This window comes from Entelurus aequoreus, linkage group LG02 (assembly GCF_033978785.1).
Source record: "Entelurus aequoreus isolate RoL-2023_Sb linkage group LG02, RoL_Eaeq_v1.1, whole genome shotgun sequence".
Taxonomy (NCBI): Eukaryota; Metazoa; Chordata; class Actinopteri; order Syngnathiformes; family Syngnathidae; genus Entelurus; species Entelurus aequoreus.
Window position 1 is genome coordinate 54,801,346 of NC_084732.1, and position 23,349 is coordinate 54,824,694.

Sequence of the window (23,349 nt, forward strand, 5' to 3'; positions counted from 1 at the left end):
CACCCACTTCAAGAAAATGTGTCCCCTGGGACCTGGCTTCACCACGGATGGCAGAGGTATTTAAAAGCTAGAGGGATTTGAATATAAATTAAGTATTTAGTGTGATATTAGGAATAACTAAACAAATGACTTGCTACAATTTATATGAATGTAGCAAGGAGAGACAACAAAATATGACCTACACTGAGATCAATGGTTCTCCAAAAATATTTGTTTGCTATTTAAATTAAGCAATACAAATGTATTAAAAAAAAAAACTTTAAATGGCATGTGCAGATGTTACTGATGTCATATTTCCATCATTTGCTTAGTGGGTGTTGGTGTGAACCCAGGCAAGCAAGAGGTCCTTTTAAGAGGTACCAGGCAGATGAAAAGTAACATGGGTCTAGCAGGAACTCAAAAATCTACAGAACATTGGCATACACAAGATAATTAACCAGCACTGCAGGAGGAAACAAGGTTGAACTAAATATAACTAATTAACAATGAGGAACACGTGTGCTGGCAGGACAAGAAACATAAAGTAAAGATTATGCAAACACAGAGTCCAAACAGGAAATACTGACAAACAAGAGCACCATGACAGGAAATGTTATCAAACACAGGAAAATAACCAACATAGTCCAAACTGTCATTTGGAATCATGACAGTTAGCTACTTTGCAAACGTTGTCTTATATTAAATTGTCCCTGTAAGGAAATGGAACATAAAACTATAGTTAGTTCTACAAAAATAATAAAGTTGTGATTCAGTTATTTGACGTGAACTTTCCCTGTGCAGATATCGACGAGTGTCGTGTGATGGGGAACTTGTGCAAGAATGGCCAGTGTATCAACTCAATTGGCTCATACAGCTGCACCTGCAAACCTGGCTACACCACAGACATCACAAGCACTCAGTGTGTGGGTAAGCCTACGTTTCACTTGGTCCTCTCTTATTTTATGAGCCCGCGTACTGCCCTGCCTACTTCCTGTTACCGTTCCTGCTACCTTGTAAAGGGCTGAAACCACACGGGTAGATGGCCCACATGCACCACAGCGCCTGAGTCTGTCCATCTCATCATCTGTTTTCGTGCCATTTTTGTTGGAAAGATCGAATGGCATCTCACATTCATGTTTCATTGCAGATGTGGATGAGTGCATTCAGGCACCAAAGCCTTGTAACTTCATCTGTAAGAACACAGAGGGAGGCTATCTTTGTTCCTGCCCCCGTGGATACATCCTACAGGACGATGGGAAGAGCTGCAGAGGTGACGCACGCGCACACACAGCACCAAATAAATGATTACCAATAGCCTTCTTACTTTTATAAGTTTCCATGTTGGCTCTTCATAATCGATTTAGTACTACAGTAAAGTAGGCCTGGTCATTATGTGACCCTATTCTCCAATGTGCTTAAGTTAAAAAAAAAAAAGCACAGCAATATCCTCCTTAATTGTCAGTGTGCGCCTTCATCCAAGGTGCGCACACTGGGTGGAGCAACCCTTACATGTGGGTATTTCCTGTCAAATCCGGGTTTGCGCGTATTCTCCCATTAAGTACGTTTGCTCCTGCATACTTCTGAGGCTGGAAGGATAAAAGAACCATGATGGCACTCTGAATAAAAGATAAAAAATCAAAATGCACATCATTTACCTGCTGTGTCTATGCGTAAGTGCAAGAGAAGGAGGGCGGAACTGCATGGCCTTAAATGCGACCACACATGTCAGCCACGTTTAAACATCCTAACGGACATTTTCATCTGGACAGTGAGGTCATCATTGAACTATGTCATTATTTAATAGGAAGTGTAAAACTCATGTTCCATGATTTTCTCACAGCCAAAAAAAGCAATTTTGGCAAAGTCAGCCTCATTAGTAATGATCCCACCTTCATTCACGACTTAAGCACTTATGTAGGGCAGGCATCTCCGCAGGCTGGATGGGAGAATACGAATAAGAGAAACGTGCACAACTTCAAGCGTGTCAAAAAACAATTAAGGTTAGATGGGAGAATAGGACCCATACTGCATCCAGATCCTCTTTTGCGCCTAAACAACTTTATTCATCAGTCTTCACAGCTTCTCTCATCTGTGTTTACCAGAATTCTAGCACCTGGACTGGAATTTGACTCACAGAAATCCCCATACAGTGGTAATGTGCACAACTAACTCATTTCATACCTCTACTTCCCTTTCAGACCTGGATGAGTGTTCGACAAAACAACACAATTGTCAATTCTTGTGCGTTAACACCATCGGTGGGTTCACCTGCAAGTGTCCACCTGGCTTCATCCAGCATCACACCGCCTGCATTGGTAAATAAACACGTGCAAAACATGGACTCACTACACATCTAAATATTATGTCCTTGGAAGTACTCTAGTGTCTGTGTATACATGAAAGGTTTGGGCTTGATAAACAGATTAAGTCGTCACACACTTGGAACTTCCTGGGTCCATGACTCAATGTGCTCGTTCCCACTGTCACGTCTCGTAAAATACCCTCTAAGCCTGCTTCTGTCATGGTCTCAGTTAATGAACTCTGATATCACACACGTCTTATTAGGCTGTACTCATTTGTAGCCATGCAGCTTAGCAAGTCTTTGTAATGGAAAACTGCAATGGATTGTCCTGACAACCACAAGCTTTCCAGACCATAAAACAGCTCTCATGACCTCACATCCAACTCGTGGCAACAGGCTCTCAGTCTTGATTGTAGGAAGGAATAGCTCCGGGCTAATGACATACTGTACAGTATTCTGTCATTAATGTTATAAACAAAACCAATTGGAGAGACTGGGAGCAGGAGGAAGCACCTGTTAAAGTCATTGACGAAGAACATTGGGGCAAACAGAATTATTACTGAATTGGAAACTTTTCATAGCCTTCATAAAAGACTCTAAATATACCCTGATAACCACACAGTAGAGTAGACAAGTGGTTCTCAAACTTTTTTACTAAGTATACCACCCTGGCTCTCCAAGTACCACCATAATGGACAACATTGAAATACAGTAGCATAGTAGGCCTAAATATTCATTCAAACAAGGCCAATGTTTTATTTAACAAATATATTTAATATTTTGGCCACTGTAACATTACACACAGTTTGAACAGTAACACTGTGTTTAAATATTTAAGTGATTATTTGGCGTACCAATAGTCGTACTTGTACCACAGTTTGAGAATTCTGGAGTAGACTCTAAAGTTCATCACAATGCATCAGCCCCTTTACCATAAGAAGGGTTCAGTTCTCATCCATCACAAGCAAGTTTGCTAGCAAAATACACTCAATAATTATTACACACACACACGTTCTAAACTATCTGTGATGCCTAATCTTGTTTGCCACATGGTTTGCGTGGAATGTGCCTTTAGAGAATAATGCTAAATTTTAATTCCTAAGTGTATTCCACTTTATACTGCACTACTGCTGCAGAATAATGTGTGTGGAGAAAACAAGTCAGTTTTATTTGCTCACATTTGTATGTTTATACCTCAATCCCTAATCCGAATTTGGGCCAACAATAGTATAGAACAGTGTTTCTCAATCATACCATACTTAGACTTAGACAAAGAATACTATATACTATATAAATATAAATACTATATAATAGTATATACTATATACTACTACTAATGGGTAACTAACTCAGACCTGGATAGTAGTATAAACTATTAATACTATATACTAAATACTATTTACCAGTGATTCTTAACCTGGGTTCGAAAGAACCCTAGGGGTTCGGTGAGTCGGCCTCAGGGGTTCGGCGGAGGTCAAAACACACCCGACTCATCGTGTAAATACAAACTTCTCTCTATTGGCGTATTACGGATACGGCAACAGCTGCCTGATTTGCAGATGTGTAATTTGTTGTGAGTTTATGCACTGTGTTGGTTTTGTTGTTTGAACAAGGTGATGTTCATGCACGGTTCATTTTATGCACCAGTAAAAAAAACATGGTAACACTTTAGTATGGGGAACATATTCACCATTAATTAGTTGCTTATTAACATGCAAATTAGTAACATATTGCCTCTTAACTTGTCATTATTAAGTACTTATTAATTCCTTATTCGGCATGGCCTTATTATAACCCTAACCCTAACCAAATAACTCTAAATTAAGTCTTTATTACTTAGAATATGTTCCCCTAGTGTCCAAATAACTCTAAATTAAGTCTTTGTTACTTAGAATATGTTCCCCATACTAAAGTGTTACCAAAAACATATAACTTTGTCTTGAATTTGAAAAAAAAAAAAACATTTTATTTTTCACTAAATAAAATAGAATAGAATAGCATAGAATAAAAAGTACTTTATTGATCCCTGGGGGAAATTCAGAAGGGTTTGGTGGATGCGCATAAGAAACTGGTGGGGTTCAGTACCTCCAACGGGGTTAAGAACCACTGCTATATACTATATAAAATACTAACCCAGTGTTGGGCCAGGAGCGCCCCCTGGAGAGCCTATAAAAAATACCTGTTTCTCTGCTGTGGTCCACATGGGCCACAGCGTTACTCAGTTGTAATTCACTTTTCCACTACTTGTGGCAGTGATTCAAACAAACAGAAGAAGTCTGGAGCTAAAGCCGTAGAGAAGTTTCTTCAGCGCAACAAATAAGACTAAAGTGGTGGAGCTGTATTTTCATTTGCATTCAAATTTTATTGACAGTTTGTTTAAGAAACATCTTCCATCCATTCATTTTCTACCGCTTGTTCCTCTATGGGTCGTGGTCCCAGCTGCATTCGAGCGGAAGGCGGGGTACACCCTGGACAAGTCACCACCTCATCACAGGGCCAACGCAGATAGACAGACAACATTCACACACTAGGGACAATTTAGTGTTGCCAATCAACCTATCCCCATGTGCATGTCTTTGGAGGGGGGAGGAAGCCAGAGTGCCCGGAGAGAACCCACACAGTCACGTGGAGAACATTTATATATTATTATTTATTTAGTTGCTGTGTAATTGTATGTTTTTTTCATCAGATTTATGAGTCTCTTCTTTTGTAATATATTTGATTAATATTATTGTAATCAGCCTGACTTAAGCCTTATAATAATCGTTGTGATTAACACATGGTTTCATGTCATTTGACAAGGTTTATCCGGTTAAACTGTAAGTAGGTTAATTATAATCTTTGAATACGATTAAAATCAAAAGTAAGAGTTCTAATTCAGTGTTAATATTTGTGTGGCCCCTGGCTCTTCTATAGTGGAAAAGTTGGGTCCCGAAAGTTTGAAAACTCCTGATATAGTATACAATATTTCCCACAAGACTGACACTTTCAGTATTTGTAACATGGTGGGTTGCGGGAGGTTACATAAGTAAAAAAAGGTGAAAATCAAAACAAATATGTTTAGAACTGCATAAATGAACATTTCTTCTGTTGGATGTAGCCACCTTTTAAATGGGGAAGAATTCCACAGCAGCATTTGTTGAGTATGTGCGTGTTTGTCAGACTCTCCAAAAGTCTCTTCACTGGATTTGTTGCTTTGTCGTATTTTTGGAAAAGAGTCCCGAGACGAGTCTGATTACTCAGCAAATTTAAAGAAGTGCTCCATGTCATGTGCTCCGTTTTCTTATTCTCTGGCAGACCAGAGCGTTACAGTGTGTTTAATGACCGGGGGACAAACGGGTAACGCCACATCTTATTTGTGATGGCCCACCACAAATGATGATGTATGGGAAACACCGGTATCTTCATCTTGACACATGTGTACCATTTGTTTAAATCAAAAGGTTAAAGGGGTTTAAATCTCACTTAAGGCACAGCAACTGTGTTCTAATGTGTTCATCTATTTACACAGAAGATGTTGGATGGGCTGCATTGTGATTATGTACTGCCATGCATTTCTAATTGAAACAATTTTAACAGTTTGCAGTGTCATGAAACTGCACTTTATTATGCTGAGAGGTGTTTTGTATGTTAGTATTAGTATACTTCTACACCACTTCAAACTACAACAATATACCTATCAATTATTAATTATAACTAATCCCTCTCTGAGAGTGTCAATATTGTGTTTGTAAAGATGAACATTTTGAAACAGCACTTGCATAGGATCTCCATTTATTGCATGAACCGTCGTAATGTTTTTTGGCCTCTGAGTGAATTATTTTGCTGCATGTTCAGTCCTTATCTTGTATGTTGGTTTAGTTTGAACCGTTTCTTCTCTCGATGTAGACAACAACGAATGTGGAACAGACCCAAATCTGTGCGGCGCCAACGGTGTTTGCCAAAACACTCCAGGGAGCTTCAATTGCGACTGCCAGCGGGGATTCTCATTAGACCCCAATGGACAAAGCTGTGAAGGTCTGCAAACAGCTGATAGGCACAATGTCAGCTGATCAAATACACAAAGTTGACATGTTTTGTTGTTTGAATCTTCAAGATACGGATGAGTGTGACAGCAACCACAGATGTCAGCATGGCTGTCAGAACTTGGTGGGTGGGTACCGGTGCAGCTGTCCACAAGGCTACCTGCAGCACTACCAGTGGAACCAATGTGTTGGTGAGCCAAGCACTGCCTTGTCCTTCATAACAATAAAGAGTCTTTACACGTTCACATCAGACGTTCCCACTATTGCTTGTGTCATTTAAGTGCACTGACCTTGTGGTTGTTTACTTCCCCCCAATTTCCTGTGACCCAGATGAGAACGAGTGTCTGAATAGCCAGATCTGTGGGGGAGCATCATGCCACAACACTCTGGGGAGTTTTCGCTGCTCTTGCCCCACAGGCTTCAACTATGAACAGACTTCTGGGGGCTGCTCAGACGTCAACGAATGCTCCACTACTCAGAACCCCTGCAAATTTGGATGCTCTAACACAGACGGAGGTTACCTCTGTGGTTGTCCCACAGGATTCTACAGGGCAGGACAAGGGTATGTTGGTGTTTAAAATCAGCCTGCAGGTATTTCCAGCAGCCTGATGGTCTTTGTTTTGGCTACAGGCACTGTGTCTCTGGGCTGGCCTTGGGTAACGGTGGCCCAAGTGTCGGTCAGGGAGGGGAAGAGGATGAAAATGCTCTGTCTCCTGAGGCGTGCTATGAGTGTAAGATCAATGGCTATCCCAAGAAAGGACGCAAACGACGTAGCACCAATTCAACACAGGACCAAACTGTTGATGCCATGCAGGTAATCTGTCAGTGGATTTGCAGGAATCTCTTTAGCCATGTTTTTACGAAGTGGTATTCTGAAAAGCAACACAGTAAACAAAAGACAACATGGGAGGACATTTAAAATTTTGGCCACATTCTTTTTCTTCTAAGTTGTCTGCATGTCACTACTCGACGGGTAATGGAAGACCTGATCGGTCCACACATGCGTGAAGACTACATCACTTCCTGTCAACTTTATTTTTTACGGCAGTTTTGTTTGTGCACGCCCACTGTTACCTTGGTTTTCTTTTTTGTTATCAGAGTCTTTATTTCAATAACAATGTCATATAAAAGATTACATCCAAAACAACAAAACAAATACTATTTAAGAATACAGTTGCTTAGATGTGTTCAGCAGCCTTAAATGGCAAAGAAATCCATATTTTTTACAACTTTACTTACATCAAATACATCAATTTACAATACTGACTAAAAGTCTACTTTTGTTAGGCCGCAGTTATAGATTTAAGTTACAGTATGTGCCCCGATAATACTCGCTGATTTGTTTAAATCTACCGCTTGTTCGTTCGTTTGTATATTTTTGTTCACTTTTACTCCTTGGTAAGCTATACTTTTTATACGAAACATTCACATATCACAGAAGTGACGTCGCAGAAGCTATGTCGTAATATATTGGAAGTCCAAGAAGTGATTCAAAAACAGTGCATTTGAAATAGGAAACAGTAAAATGTATTCTTATATGTATTCAATTGAATGTGTGCAAACGTGGAACATAAGTGCCGTAAAATAAAGGAGCTGCTCGGATCTCTTGGTGAGGTGGCTCGCTGCAGTTAGCCAAATGTTAGATCTGTCTGCATTACACTGCATTTACAATAAATACATCGATTATCGACGTTTACTAATCGATTTTATAATCGTCCATGTAGCTGTGCATCTAAAAATCGATTATTTCCCACACCTCTACTAGTGACACATATTACAGTTGCAGCATCATTAAAAAGTACATTTTTCATAATAGACCTTCAAAGGTACATTACAGATACAACAATACAAGGAATGTTCCGATCAGGATTTTATGCTGCCAATTCTGATCATCCTTGAGTGAAACCAGCCAAAACTGATCACATGTATTAACTGTAAATTGTAAAAAAAAAATTGGTGAGTGCTATTGACAGTGTAACAATATTAACACAATATTTAAACTAGTTCCCCATTCTAATATATTACATACAATTGTTTGAGCAAAACAAAGTCGGTATTACACAGTAAAAAAATTAAAACCTTCCATCTAATACTCATTGAAATCATTTGAATTTTGCCCTCAAAGTCCTTCTGTGTCATGGGAACTATTACCTGAGTTTGTAGACATTACAGTTTTTTCCATTTGCTTACACACAATTTTACTAACTGTGTGTCTTTTTTCAAAAGATATACACACTTTTCCAAACACCACATTCAATTTTCTTAATTCCTTGATTATTTGCAAAATGAAACACTTCGGTCAAAACATATCCCTATACATTAAAATAAAGCAAGCATTTATAAAAATGCAGTTTTATTGTCATCTCACTCACACAGACTTCAAATGATAAGACACTATTGAAGTGAGTTACCCAGAACCGTGATAATAACAAAACACAATTTTACTATAAGAAATCACATGTTTGGGGCATTTTGCCCCACATTTTTAGCATATGTGATGAATGATTACTGTAACTTGACAAAATATATTGCCAAATCCATAGCAATCGTCATTGTTTACTTTGAAGTGGACCTATACATAAGGACCTAAAGACAAAGTAAAAATGTCCTGTAATCTTTTCAAGAACTGCTCAACAATGATGCTGCAAACTGAAAATATTTATGTTTACCAGTCAGGTAAAGTAACATATCACAGCAGTCAACAATGACATGCAGTACAAATTGAAATCTGAGAGAAATAAAAAGGTTTGCAAAAAAATCTGGAGATAAATAAAAATGACAGCATAAAGTATAGGCAACGTGTGCAGACTTAGGCAACAGCAACTCTATGCAAGAACCTACTCAAAAGCCTCAGTTACTGATTCTAATCATCACCCGCCCGTCTAGCTGGATCAGGCCATAGTATCTCATCCACATCACATGCGATATTCTCATTAGCAAGGCATTATTGGAAAAATCGCCTTGCGTGCCGTATCCAACCCTGCACAGAAGTGAAGTGAATTATATTTATATAGCGCTTTTCTCTAGTGACTCAAAGCGCTTTACATAGTGAAACCCAATATCTAAGTAACATTTAAGCCGGTGTGGGTGGCACTGGGAGCAGGTGGGTAAAGTGTCTTGCCCAAGGACACAACAGCAGTGACTAGGATGGCGGAAGCGGGGATCGAACCTGCAACCCCCCTCAGGTTGCTGGCACAGCCGCTCTACCAACAGAGCTATACCGCCCCAAGATGCCTCGATAAGGTCGCAGGCCTGCTCCATAGCCTGAAGCAAGGGCAAGCGGTCAATCCTAGTGTGTGTGTAAAATGTGAAGATGTGTGTATCATAATCCTTATATGTGTGCTAAGATGGGAAGGTGTGTGTAAAGCATTGTGTGTAATATTTCGCAAAAACTGTGAAGCAGAGTCTATGCCTAATATTAGGCAAATCTGCACACTGGTTTAGCTTACTGTGTGTGGACTTTGTTAACTGTGGGAAAATGTAAAATTTAGTGTGTAAGCAATTGGAAAAAACTGTAACAAAAAATATTTTGATCACCGTAGTATCAATCACACTCTGATACAACCCTTGGTATCGACACCACCAATTTATGGTTCAATCCGCCCTCCTCGTGTCGTGTGCTGTGACAATGTTGACACACCAACAGTTGTTATTATAGTATCCTCTCTCTGAACTCGTATTCATCTACTTGTTAATTTCATGGTAATATAGCTGCTTACTTTCCTTTGCAACATGGTTGCAGCTACACTTCTTAAAATGTACTAAGCACTTATTTATTGCTGTTGTTTATGCTAGTTTAACAATTAACTTACCTATTAGCATACTCTCTTTGTGTGTAACATGTTTAGACTCGTTATTAAGAAACGCAGTTTATTTATTTTTTGGAAGTGATTTTTATTAACTCCGGGAGCGGCTTTTTTTCCACACTGTGTTTTGAGACACATAATTAGCTGCTAGCCCAGGGGTGTGCAAACATTATATATATATATATATATATATATATATATATATATATATATATATATATATATATATATATATATATATATATATATATACATACATATATATATATATATATATATATATATATATATATATATATATATATATATATATATATATATATATATATATACATACACATACATTTTGTGTTTTTTTATGGCAAAAACTAAATGTGAAATATTTTCCCCAAAACATTTTTCATAATGGAATATTTGATGTGAAGTAATTAGAGCCTTAAATAGGGAAATAATTCATAGCATTGCTTTTGATTCAGTTCTTTTTTGAACAATGAGTTTTAAAAAACAAATTCAGACTAAAGGTCTCAGGGATCTAAAAGGCCCCCATTCATAGAAGTGTTAAAAATAAGTCATAAATTAAAATATATATTATTTTTACTTTCACTGCTTAAATCTCTAGATCAATTTCAGATCTGTAGATCATTTAAAGTAGTTTTAAAGTAAAAAAAATAAATAAAAATTGCCTGCATGGCTGCTTTGTGTTATTAGTGTTAATATTGCAACATTTTCACGTCACATTTCACCCGTTTCCTCTTTTATTCCACTTGCTATGATTTTTGTTTTTTTTTGTAGTAGCAATTTGTAAAATGTGCCATGGGCCATTCAAAAAATAGCTGCGGGCCGCACTTTGGACACACCTGGGCTTTTTAGCCGTGGGGAACTAAAAATAAATTAAGTGTCAGCCAGAGGGAATCGTCAAAAAGTCATCAATCGGTAATGGCGATTACATATTTTTCACGTAAATCAGCTGACACTCAGTGACCGAACCACACCTGCTGCTTCCTGGTCAACATGAGCATAGATCTAAAGAGAATCAGTAAATGCACACACAGCTGAAGTAACGGATAATAGATATTGACATTTACTGCGTAGTGTTGCAATGGGATGGGATAATATCTCGGAATGTTCTGAACTCCTGTTTACATGCCAGATTTGTATTGAGCAAGTGCCTTCTTCACAGGTCAGTTGCTTTACTGGCATCATGTTGTCATTCTTTAGCTTTAAATAATCCAAACTGGAGGCTAGGCTTCCCCCCACCTCCAAAGACATGCACCTGGGGATAGGTTGATTGGCAACACTAAATTGGCCCTAGGGTGTAAATGTTGTCTGTCTATCGGTGTTGGCCCTGTGATGAGGAGGCGACTTGTCCAGGGTGTACCCCGCCTTCCGCCCGAATGCAGCTGAGATAGGCTCCAGCACCCCCTGCGACCCCGAACGGGACAAGCAGTAGAAAATGGATGAATAAACAGGGCTCCAATTTGCCTGATCACTAGTGAACATGTATTGTTTTTTGTAAACAAAAAAAACATTATACACAAGTTTTAATGTTATATTTTGCAGATATCTGAAAATGAGATGGTCAGCCTGGCCAGTATGGACATAGAGGACACCCTGCAGTTCCACCTCAACATCAGCGACCTCAGCAACCGCGACCACATCCTGGAGTTCACGCCGGCGTTATCCACGCTCAGCGACCACGTGCGCTACAGCATAGACTACGGCAATGAGGAGGGCTACTTTAAGATCAACCAGAGAGAGGGCGTGAGTTACCTGCATCTGAGCAAGAGGAAGACCTTCGCCCCGGGCGCCTATTCCCTTGAGATCAGCGGCATCCCCCTCTACAAGAAGAAGGATCTGGCTGAGCTGGAAGACCGCCATGATAAAGACTACCTCGCAGGGCAACTGGGAGACATCCTGAAGATGAGGGTGCAGATCATCCTCCATTAACCAGCACAAGACTGTGGCAGGCAGAGTTTGTCAGCACGCCTCAGGAGGCCCAACATCTCCAACTGTGGGTCAGTGCTGTGTGGGGGGGAGGGGGTAAGGGGGGGAGGGGACTGCTGCAAGTCCCAACTGGTAGACAGGCTTGCCACCAAAGAGACAAGGAGGAGGAAGGACTGCAGCGTTTGATTGCCAAAGATGATTCTACATATCATAGATACAATGTCTGTGGATGATGAAAGCTATTGGTTAAATGAAGAACACATTGCGTTTACAACTTCAGATGTGCTATATTGAATTATTGCTTTGTATGTTGTATGATGATGATATGTGGAATCGGGTGCCACTTTGAAAGGACTACAGGAAACTCTTAATGGCTAATGGGTTTTTTTTGGGTTTTTTTAAATCTGTGCACAAGTGGAAAAAAAGCATGTGCTCCAATCGCCTGACATCAATTCATTTCCTCCCTTCAGCTAAATGACTGAACAAACATGGATACACGCACATAAACATGTTTTTATCCCTCCCGCAAAGATGGCAAATTGTGGCAAGACAAGCGAGGAGGGGAAAAGAAGCCACTGTGGACTATTGCAACCGCGTCTGAGCTTGGAACTCCCACTGCTTGTCCACGTTTCTAGGCAATAGAATCCATATTTACTGGTGCTAGCAACACAAGCAGATATCCAAATGCACTGTACTCCCATACAAGAAGTGAAGGTACAAATAATGCCATCCGCCACTTTTGTCTGTGCAAGCTTCAATCAGCTAGCTTCCCTTCTATAGTTCATGTACATTGTGTTTATACTGTAATACTCTATGCCACTTTTAATCTATGACGCTAACTATAGGAAGCCCCAGGAATACAGGGGTTTGTAATGGTGCTTATAATGACCAACTACTTTCTTCAACTGTACACACACACACACGATAACCTGGACCTTCCTGATCATGCACTGAGGCCTTCATGGCCACACATTCTCTCACATGTACAATCAGTGCCACGTTACCACCAGTCTGTCTTCTTCACATCAGTGGGGGTTTAGTTGTACATTCACAATAAAAAACAAAAAACATTATTTTGGTGTACTAAATATATTATCAAACCACTTTTTTCTCTGTCATCAAACAGCCTCTTTTTTACTTCTATTTAATTAGACTCACAAGTGTGCTGGAGTCCATCCCAGCCACCTTCACTATTGGTCCTAACTCACAGTTATGGACAATTTAGTTTCCATCTGTCATGCATGTTTTCCACGCAAGATTTTAACACAGATCTCTGGACTGTGGGGCAGATTTTAACCACTTTGACACTGTGCTGCCTGCATGGAAGTTTTGGTGGAGTTTCAGGATTTCAATGCATGTCTTGTCAAGCACTGCCATCGTGTGGACAGGTTGGATATTGCTAGAATCAACTAAATCCAGACAGACAGACGTGCCAACAAAACATCCATCCATTTCTACCGCATGTCCCTCCCGGGGTGGCTGGATCCTATCCCAGCTGCATTCGGGCGGAAGGCGGGGTACACCCTGGACAAGTCACCACCTCATCACAGGGCCAACACAGACAACTTTCACACACTAGGGCCAATTTAGTGTTGCCAATCAACCTATCCCCAGGTGCATGTCTTTGGAGGTGGGAGGAAGCCGGAGTACCCGGAGGGAACCCACGCATTCACGGGGAGAACATGCAAACTCCACACAGAAAGACCATGAGGCCGGGAATCGAACCCAGGACCTTATTGTGAGGCACAATACACACAAACCCTTGCTGCACCGTGCTAACAAAACATTTTATTATAACTCCAACTTCACAATAACAATCAAGCTTCAATTAGATCCGGTTGATCCAAACCCACCAGCTCCACGTTCCGTGTCATCAAGTGTCTGCAAAGAACAGAAGACATTTGGAATAATTGTAACTTTCTCATTTAAAAACACATCCACTGTCATTTTTGACAATGTTTGCAGAAGTTTACTTCAGTATTTGATTTTCTTACCTTCTCCTCCACTAAGTCTGGGTAGCAGATTCTCTCACACACGAGCTGAGCAACTCGATCCCCTTTTTTCACTAGAAAATAATTTGCATATGTTAATAATTAGGGACATAACTGTATCAAAATGTCATGGTGTGATATCTTCATTGTATTAAAGCCAACATAATAAATTATTGTGGTGTATGAGCCCCTCTCCCCCAAAATGCTCAAATGTTCTAATCATATTTATTACTACAAACAAGGATATCTCTCCCTTTTAAATTAATGCACACATGTTAAAAGTGCAATTTTAAATGTGGATTTATTAGAAAAAATAATGAAGGTAACGGCAAGAACAGAAATCATATTTCAACTATTTCCCCTAAAATATGCTTACTCTCTTGCACACATCTCTCTCCTTTCTCATTGCACCCACACAACACTTCCTCATTCTCCACCAATCACCTTTGAGGCACGGTACGTTCATGAACATGGGAAATATGATTATCACAGGAACATAAACACCAGCAGGTCGTTACAATACGCATTGAGCTGGTTGGTATGTTGACAATGATTAGCATATTAGTCAAAACAGCCTAATTCAATTAAATGGACTGAATCTCAGTGTGTGTTTTACCTGCATGTCTTATCTAAGTAGTTTTAGCCTTAGTAGTGTGTTTAAACATTGATCGTCTATTTGGTGAACGTAAATTAAGTATTTAATATAATGACAAATATTTTTATTCTAACCTAGTCATAGATTATGGCAGGTTATATGTAATCAGTTTAGTGTTACCATAATATTTTCTGTTAAAGGCCTACTGAAATGATATTTTTTTTATTCAAACGGGGATAGCAGATCCATTCTATGTGTCATACTTGATCATTTTGCGATATTTCCATATTTTTGCTGAAAGGATTTAGTAGAGAACATTGACGATAAAGTTCGCAACTTTTGGTCACTGATAAAAAAGCCTTGCCTGTACCGGAAGTAGCGTGACGTCAAAGGGGAAAGGCTCCTCACATTTCCCCATTGTTGTCAATGCAGCGAGAGCGATTCGGACCGAGAAAGCGACGATTTCCCCTTTAATTTGAGCCAGGAGGAAAGATTCGTGGATGAGGTACGTGAGAGTGAAAGACTAGAGTGCAGTGCAGGACGTATCTTTTTTCGCTCCGTAACTTAGGTACAAGCTGGCTCATTGAATTCCACACGCTCTCCTTTTTCTATTGTGGATCACGGATTTGTATTTTAAACCACCTCGGATACTATATCCTCTTGAAAATGAGAGTCGAGAACGCGAAATGGACATTCACAGTGACTTTTATCTCCACGACAATACATCGGCGAAACACTTTAGCTACGGAGCTAACGTGATAGCATCGGGCTTAACTGCATATAGAAACAAAAGAAATAAGCCCCGAACTGGAAGGACAGACAGAAAATCAACAATACTATTAAACCATGGACCTGTAACTACACGGTTAATGCTTTCAAGCCTGGCGAAGGTTAACAATGCTGTTGCTAACGACGCCATTGAAGCTAACTTAGCAACGGGACCTCACAGAGCTATGCTAAAAACATTAGCGCTCCACCTACGCCAGCCAGCCCTCATCTGCTCATAAACACCCGTGCTCACCTGCGTTCCAGCAATCGACGGAGCGACGAAGACTTCACCCGATCATCCGTGCAGTCGGCGGCTAGCGTCAGATAGCGCATCTGCTATCCACCTCAAAGTCCTCCTGCTTGTGTTGCTGGAGCCAGCCGCTAATACACCGATCCCACCTACAACTTTCTTCTTTGCAGTCTTCATTGTTCATTAAACAAATAGCAAAAGATTCACCAACACAGATGTCCAGAATACTGTGGAATTTTGAGATGAAAACAGAGCTTTTTGTATTGGATACAATGTGTTCGAATACTTCCGTTTCAACGATTGACGTTACGCACATACGTCATCATACATAGACGTTTTCAACCGGGAGTTTAGCGGGAAATTTTAAATTGCACTTTATAAGTTAACCCGGCCGTATTGGCATGTGTTGCAATGTTAAGATTTCATCATTGATATATAAACTATCAGACTGCGTGGTCGGTAGTTGTGGGTTTCAGTAGGCCTTTAAAATGACGCCAATAATGATTTGTTTTTTGTTCCTTTACTTCAAAAAGTTTTGAGAGACATTATAGGCAATTCCAAAAGTTATGAGTTTCACTTTACAGAAATAATACAAATATAATCGACAACTCTCTGCTCACCTTCAAAAGTCTCCTTGCCAAAGTTAAAGAGCACAACGCCGACATTTCCTCTATAGTCCTCATCGACAACTCCAGCTGGCATGAAAGATAACAGGAAATAAGGACAATTGAAATAGGAAACGTGCTTAATTACATAAGCACACAATTGCATTATTTGTACGATATCTTGATTGGATCATTTCTGAACAGAATATCAACAAGAATTAATCAAGTTGATGAGTTCATTTGTATTGGATTGAGCATTTCTCTAAGTCTAGGCACAATGAGTCATATTGATCAAATTAATACTGTAGGTCACTTCCTGTGTGCGTGATTGACGGGTGATTTAGTCATCCCAAATTAGCTGAGATTTATCACAGGGTCTCTGCAGGTTTCAAAATGTCAAATTAAGACTTTAACACCATCTTGAAAATAATTTAAGACCATTTTACATCCATACGGACAAAAAATATGACAAAAGTAAAATCAGGGGTCTATGAGGAATTGTAAGAGTATGAATTAATTCACTGCTCTTTCACATTGGAAAACAAAATGGTTAAACTAATTAAATACACCAGGAGCTTCTGTAGTGTAAACTAATTGAAAAAAACACCATAACAGACATTTTTCAGGTTTGCTATACAAGTGTTTTCTTGCAAAAGGTGCAGTGTGCTCCATATCAAGAGTTTTCATGTAACAACAACATCAGCAATGGTAGAGGAAAGCACAACAATATATGGTCTGTGAAAGGGACAGTTAGCATCTCTGCTAAAGCTAAATGGTTAACTTGTCATGTTTTTTTAGGCTGTCAGAATTTAGCAAAGTGATAAAAACATCTACAGTACTACTGTATCTGCACAAAGTAGTGAACAACAGTGTGTGCAGACAGAGTGATTGTCTAAAAAGAAGGAAGGTGATTATGGCTTGCAAGCCTCAAACAGAAATTGGATGTGAATGATGTGGATAACATTCAACTGTGCTCAGCTCATTTTGTATCTGGTGTGTACGGATACATTTGTACCTGTTTTTTGTGCCTTTTTTGAATACATATTGCCAATACACAAAGATTAGTTTTTATTTAGGCATGACAAGATGACATTGGAAAATCTCCATTGCTTTCCTCACCCCACCATAAGATGAGAGTAAACACTAAACACTTAATGTCGGTTGCCATATAAACTTGAAAAAAAGATCAGGCATGACAAGGCTGACCTGAAATTATTGGTACAAATAATAGAAATAATATAAGAGAATTATATTCTTTGTTTATATAGTTTTACTGCTGTAAGTACAATACTGCAACAGAGAAATTAGAGTGTGCTTACTGTATGTAATAGTATGATTCCACTAGTTAACATCTCATATTGATCTACTTCTGCAATTGGCGCCACTTTACCCACATAACACTCCTTTGGGGGGTTAAGTTTATCCTTGTATAGTTGTGCAAGTATTTGTAGCGTTTCAGGATCTTTTGACATGGACTTATCCAGGATTTTTTACTTTTATATTATCATTCCATTCACTTTCACCACAATGTTTACAAACACTTCCCTCCTCGATGGCTGCACATCCGCGTACTAAACGCTTTATACGTTTCCATCCACCCGCTTCAAGCATGCATTAAAGTGATCGTTCAGGAGACACAAATCGTTCAACTTTCACTTACCCATCTTATGTAAGTCATTTGGCTTTGCCGTGGGCCTTTGTTAAGTTTTCTCCACTGCTATGCTAACTAAGCACTCAACACACACCTGCGCGTGCACAGCAATAGCTGCTGGTGTTCCATAGATTCTGAGCGGGCAGCACAGTTAGTTCCGCTGTGTAGTTACGTTAGAGCGTCCTCATATATCGAAACATTTCAAAGCAAGACTGAAGTTAGACTTACACTTCCTTTTATTGTCATTCAAATTTGAACTTTACAGTACAGATAAGAACGAAATTTGGTTGCATTAGCGCGTTGTAGTGTAGGATAAAAGAGCAATAAGGTGCAGATATAAATAAATAGATTATTGTACAGATAAATATATCGCACTTTTGCATATGCATCCACATTTATGGATGTATGTTATATTGTCTTTATATTCCAGCCAGTTAATCCATTTTTGGGGTAGTTGAGGGGATTATTATGATGCGTTCAAGAGTCTTACGACCTGAGGGAAGAAGCTGTTACATCTGCTACGGAGGCTGCGGAACCTCTTTCTAGAGTCCAGCAGTGAAAACAGTCCTTGGTGGGGGTGGGAGGAGTCTCTGGAGATTTTCTGAGCCCTGGTCAGGCAGCGGCTTTTTGCGATTTCCCGGATAGGAGGAAGAGGAGTCCTGATGATCTTTTGAAGTTTATGCATGGTTTAAATAAAAGTAACGTCGATAGATTTTTAAGACCTTTCAAAATCGCATTTGAGACCTTTTATGAGATTTTAGGAGAATTTTAGACATTTTAAGGACTTAAATTCAAATTATTGGATTCAAGACTGGATCCCGTTTCCTTGACATAGTCAGACATTTTAACCCAATGTGGCTCCCGAGTCAAAACGTTTTAAATTTAGATCTGAATGTTTCTGACCTCCAACATCGATGAAGTGTTTGGCTGCTAGTCCTGATCTTGGCGCTGGCAAGGAGGTACAGTAAAAACAAAAAGTTATATTGCACAAAAATGACCGTTTTCCTTCATGGCAGGAATGAAGCACTCACCTACTCTTCCATAGCAGCCATGAGGGACTGCTATCTGGATGTCAGTCTTCACTATGGCCTTGTCCAGAGGACCAATAGAATAATCGTATGCACTGTGGACAGCACAGTGATCAAAACAGTCATCGTACAATAGAAAGGCTGCGGTACCAACCTGTACATGTCATATCCAGCAGCTTTTGCAGAGCCTCTGCTGGGTGCAGTGGCGTGTTCAGAGAGTTTAGCGAAGCGAAGAACAGATCTTCCTTCTGTCCTTGACTTCTTGGCGGGGGAAGAAGGTTCACTAGCATCTACAACGTCTAAGGCCGGCATGTTGGAAAAGAGATGAGTCAGCAGTTAAAGAATCTCTCACACACACGCGGAGACAGGGCGCAAAGAAATAACTTCTACAGACGTCGAAGCACAAGGCTGGGGCGATACTTAAATATCGATACTAAACGACACCGCTGTTGTCAATACTGGTGTCGACTCACATAATTGCAATATTGATATTTTGACACGCTTTTTTACAATGCTTTTTGTTCATTACACATACAGCACATAGATGATCAGTTTGTGCCAAAGCCCTAAGTGTATCCTACCACCGCCCAACCACTTTAAACGATTGTGTTGACAAGAAATATCATTTTAAACCGGTTATGGTATCTGTTATACTCGGTATCGCATCGGCAAGAAACTGTGGAGTATCGCCCAATCTTTAACGTCTACTGAAGCTTTTCGCGGCTAAAGGGTTGGGATTTCCCGGGCTTGGAGGTAAGCCCCGCCTTCAAAACGATCATTTGGGCGATTTACGCGGTATTATGCAGTACAAAACCATCGTGATGTTAACTAAAGTACGTCAACGTATTAGGTTATTTGTGTTTGTTATTGATATTAAGAATACAAATTGAATTATTAGCGGAAAAAGTTGTTGTCACGTGACCAGGGGCGTCATTAACATGGGCCGACACGTCATCTTCTCGCGACAGGTAATTTTTACACAAGACAAACATCACCACAGCTACACTACAGTATATGCCTTGAGCTCTTATTTCGAAGGCGCTAAGAGCGGAAGTGATGACACGTTGTATGTAACCGAGGGTTTATAAATGTCGCCTGTACTGTATTAAACTACAAAATAACAAACACGGAGGCTCCAGTTTACACGAGGACCACTTTATTTACCTTCTTTCAAAAACCTCCGCTCCACTACAACGTGTCATCATTTCCGCTCTTAGCGCCTTCAAAATAAGAGCTCAAGGCATATACTGTATAACAGCGTATAACAGGAACTTATCACAGAGGAAAGCCCATAAAAAATAGGTTAAAATACTCTATATGCATTTGCTTTTGTTCTATTTCCTTGTTGTTGAAAGTGCCTTGACTGTTGAGTGAATTATAAATGTATGTTTGTTGTTCAATAAAATTTAAAAAATTAATTCTTCATTTAAAGCAGTCTAAAGTCTTCATTAAAGCAGACGTTGTGTCGCCGTCGTTTATATGCTGTCTATATTCGACTCGCGCTTACCTTTGCTATAATTCATTCGAGTGAAAAAATGTATTCTTGTAAAATGAGGAGTATGAAGAAAAATCGTAGACCACCGTTGTATAAGATGATTTCGTCCCAACGATGTCAATGTCATAGTATATGTGTCGCCTCCCAGCAATGGTCAGTATGTTGACGTCTTGTTAGCTTTTAGCCTGCTACTATTTACTTCCTGTTCCTTGCCAAGGTTGCCAAATGCTTAAGGACAAAATATCGTACAACATTTTTTTAAATAATCACATTCTGGAAGAAATTCTGCTACATGCCCGATTTGACGTTGCTTGAGACCATCTGCTACAGTGCAATGTCACCACACACCGTGAATAGTTAGTATAACTAATATGTGGCTTCTAAATAAATTAATAGCAGAACAGCGCCACACCTGCCTGTAAGGAGGTACGTGTGACGATGCACAAAATGACATGCATTGCAGGATGTATCCTGTTTTGGTGATGGTTAGATACAAGAAGGACATCGATGTTACCTGCGCCTTATGTAACATGCATCCAGAGACTGCTTACCACCTGTTTTTGGACTTGTGAAAGCACGTACTCCATCACTATGGCAGGGCATCTGTCGCTTCGTCCTGGACAATATTCATGACAAATTTGTGCTTTGTTTTAAAGATGTGCTATTTGGATTTACACTGTATGAAAACAAATTTGAAATTTAATTTTACCTTTGCAAACTCATTATACTATTGGCTAAGTTTAATATTCATAAATGTAAGTTTCTCAATACCCGACCTGTTTTTTGTGCCTTTAAAAAATATTTAGAACTCTACATTGAAACACTCTCTACCTCTAACAACCAAAAAGCTGTGAAAACGATGATGCTGTGTTCCAAATTTAAGTTATTTACTGAGATTGAGTGAGCCTATGGCTTTGCACTTTGTTTATTATATATATATATATATATATATATATATATATATATATATATATATATATATATATATATATATATATATATATATATATTTATATATATATATATATATATATATATATATATATATATATATATATTTATATATATATATATATATATATATATATATATATATATATATATATATATATATATATATATATATATATATATATATATATATATATATATATATATATATATATATATATATATATATATATTTTGCATTCTATTTTAGTTACTTTGAATTTACAACCCCCTGGCGCTGTTTTGTACTGTTTTGTACTTTTTTTGTACTTACTTTGATTATTATTTTCAACTGTTTGTAAATGTTGAAATTTATAAATCAATGTTTATTTTTTATCAATCAATGTTTATTTATATAGCCCTAAATCACAAGTGTCTCAAAGGGCTGTACAAGCCACAACGACATCCTCGGTACAGAGCCCACATACGGGCAAGGAAAAACTCACCCCAGTGGGACGTCGGTGAATGACTATGAGAAACCTTGGAGAGGACCGCATATGTGGGTCACCCCCCCCCCCTCTCCCCCCTCTCCCCCTCTAGGGGAGACCGAAAGCAATGGATGTCGAGTGGGTCTGACATAACATTGTGAAAGTCCAGTCCACAGTGGATCCAACTAATAAAGGTTTATATAAAAAATAAAATAAATAAAAAAGATGTATCCTGTTTTGAAGGGGTCCGTTAAATGGTCCTACATTATAGGATATTTAGAATTATTGCTCGTACAGGGAGGATTTATCGTATGTCTGGCAACGCTGCGAAATATTTATTATTCCAAAGCTTTCAATAATAAACTATCTGTTACGGCTCAGACTCCTGCCAACGCCTCTCTTCCGTCTGTGCGCTCCAGTCAGCGCACCTCGGGACACGCCCACGGGTGCGCACAGCCAGGAGCGCGCCGTGCGAGTCTCCGCCCCGCGGCAGCCGCCAGCTGCAAACGTTGACCGGCATTCTGCACACCTGCACATAATGAAGGACCTGCCTTCATAAGCTCGCAGAACCTGCCAGGCGGGGCCGGAGTATAGTCTTCTTTACCCTTGTAAGCATCCTGTATCTGGCTTCCATCCCGCGAACTCGCTCTTTCCCTGTGACTTCCATGTTTCCGTTGTTCTTATGTTCTTGTTGTCTTCCCGCAGCGCTTCCCGTGTTCCCCTGTGATCCCTTGTTGTTCCCCTTGCCCCCCCGGACTGCCTTTTGGATTCTCGACCTCCCGCTTGGACTTTCTTCTCTGATGCTTCTCTCTCGTCCCGGATCACCTGCCTGCCCCTGGACTTCCTCTTCTCTCGTGCAACACTTGGTAACACACACTTCAGCTAATCTACACACATAGTCACTCTCATACACTCTTGGATTTTGTCACACTCCATTCTAGTTTATTAGTATTGTTAATTATTATTATTATTATATATATATATATATATGTCACTATATATATAATAAATAATTGTACATACTGCCATCTAGTGTCTGTCGCCGTCACCTCCCCTTAATATTTTACTCCACGATATTATTCATTATATATATATATATATATATATATATATATATATATATATATATATATATATATATATATATATATAATTTTTTTTTTTTTTTTTTTTTTTTTTTTTTTAAATTAAATCCACATAAAAACACAAGATACACTTACAGTTAGTGCACCAACCCCAAAACCCTCCCTCCCCCATTTACACTCCATTCACACAAAAGGGTTGTTTCCTTCTGTTTTTAATATTCTGGTTGCTACAACATATAGACTAGAGTATCAATACAGTCTGCAAGGGATACAGTCTGTGAAGCACACGTGATTGTGTGTGCTGCTGGTCCACTAATAGTACTAACCTTTGACAGTTTATTTTACCCATTTCTATTCATTACTAGTTTCTATGTAACTGTTTTTATTTTATTTAAATTTCTTTTTTG

At 39.2% G+C, this 23,349-nt stretch overlaps 2 protein-coding genes across 3 annotated transcripts in view; one reads left to right on the forward strand and one right to left on the reverse strand.

The window, feature by feature from the left end:
- fbn1 (fibrillin 1) overlaps positions 1-13,171 on the forward strand; it is a 90,279-nt gene extending 77,108 nt beyond the window's left edge. The window contains exons 58-66 of the mRNA XM_062029294.1: positions 1-56; positions 781-906; positions 1,127-1,249; positions 2,178-2,294; positions 6,170-6,298; positions 6,378-6,497; positions 6,637-6,868; positions 6,937-7,120; positions 11,673-13,171. The exon at positions 1-56 is cut by the window's left edge and continues 151 nt beyond it. Coding sequence (XP_061885278.1) covers positions 1-56; positions 781-906; positions 1,127-1,249; positions 2,178-2,294; positions 6,170-6,298; positions 6,378-6,497; positions 6,637-6,868; positions 6,937-7,120; positions 11,673-12,059 — 1,474 coding nt within the window. The 3' untranslated portion in view covers positions 12,060-13,171. The remainder of the gene's footprint in view (positions 57-780; positions 907-1,126; positions 1,250-2,177; positions 2,295-6,169; positions 6,299-6,377; positions 6,498-6,636; positions 6,869-6,936; positions 7,121-11,672) is intronic.
- A 653-nt stretch (positions 13,172-13,824) lies between these two features.
- Positions 13,825-20,638, reverse strand: dut (deoxyuridine triphosphatase). Of its 2 annotated transcripts, XM_062029309.1 has the most exons (7): positions 20,452-20,638; positions 19,099-19,243; positions 18,948-19,039; positions 18,820-18,864; positions 16,281-16,355; positions 14,051-14,121; positions 13,825-13,937 (listed from the first exon to the last, which is right to left on the reverse strand). In XM_062029309.1, exons 1-7 carry the CDS (start codon positions 20,564-20,566, stop codon positions 13,881-13,883), a joined length of 600 nt encoding a protein of 199 aa, XP_061885293.1. In that variant the 5' UTR covers positions 20,567-20,638; the 3' UTR covers positions 13,825-13,880. The 2 variants fall into 2 exon arrangements, with proteins under 2 accessions (XP_061885293.1, XP_061885300.1); XM_062029316.1 differs by lacking the exon at positions 20,452-20,638 and having other exon boundaries at positions 19,099-19,572.
- Between the last annotated feature and the right edge of the window lie 2,711 nt (positions 20,639-23,349).

What these genes read in the sequence shown, in the direction of transcription:
- dut (XM_062029309.1), bottom strand. Translation starts at nt 20,566, where the DNA reads ATGACATTGACATCGTTGGGACGAAATCATCTTATACAACGGTGGTCT. An exon ending in TCGAATGAATTATAGCAAAG is followed by an intron (nt 19,244 to 20,451) that starts GTAAGCGCGAGT and finishes TGCCGGCCTTAG; the next exon opens with ACGTTGTAGATGCTAGTGAA. An exon ending in TGGCAAGGAGACTTTTGAAG is followed by an intron (nt 14,122 to 16,280) that starts GTGAGCAGAGAG and finishes ATTATTTTCTAG; the next exon opens with TGAAAAAAGGGGATCGAGTT.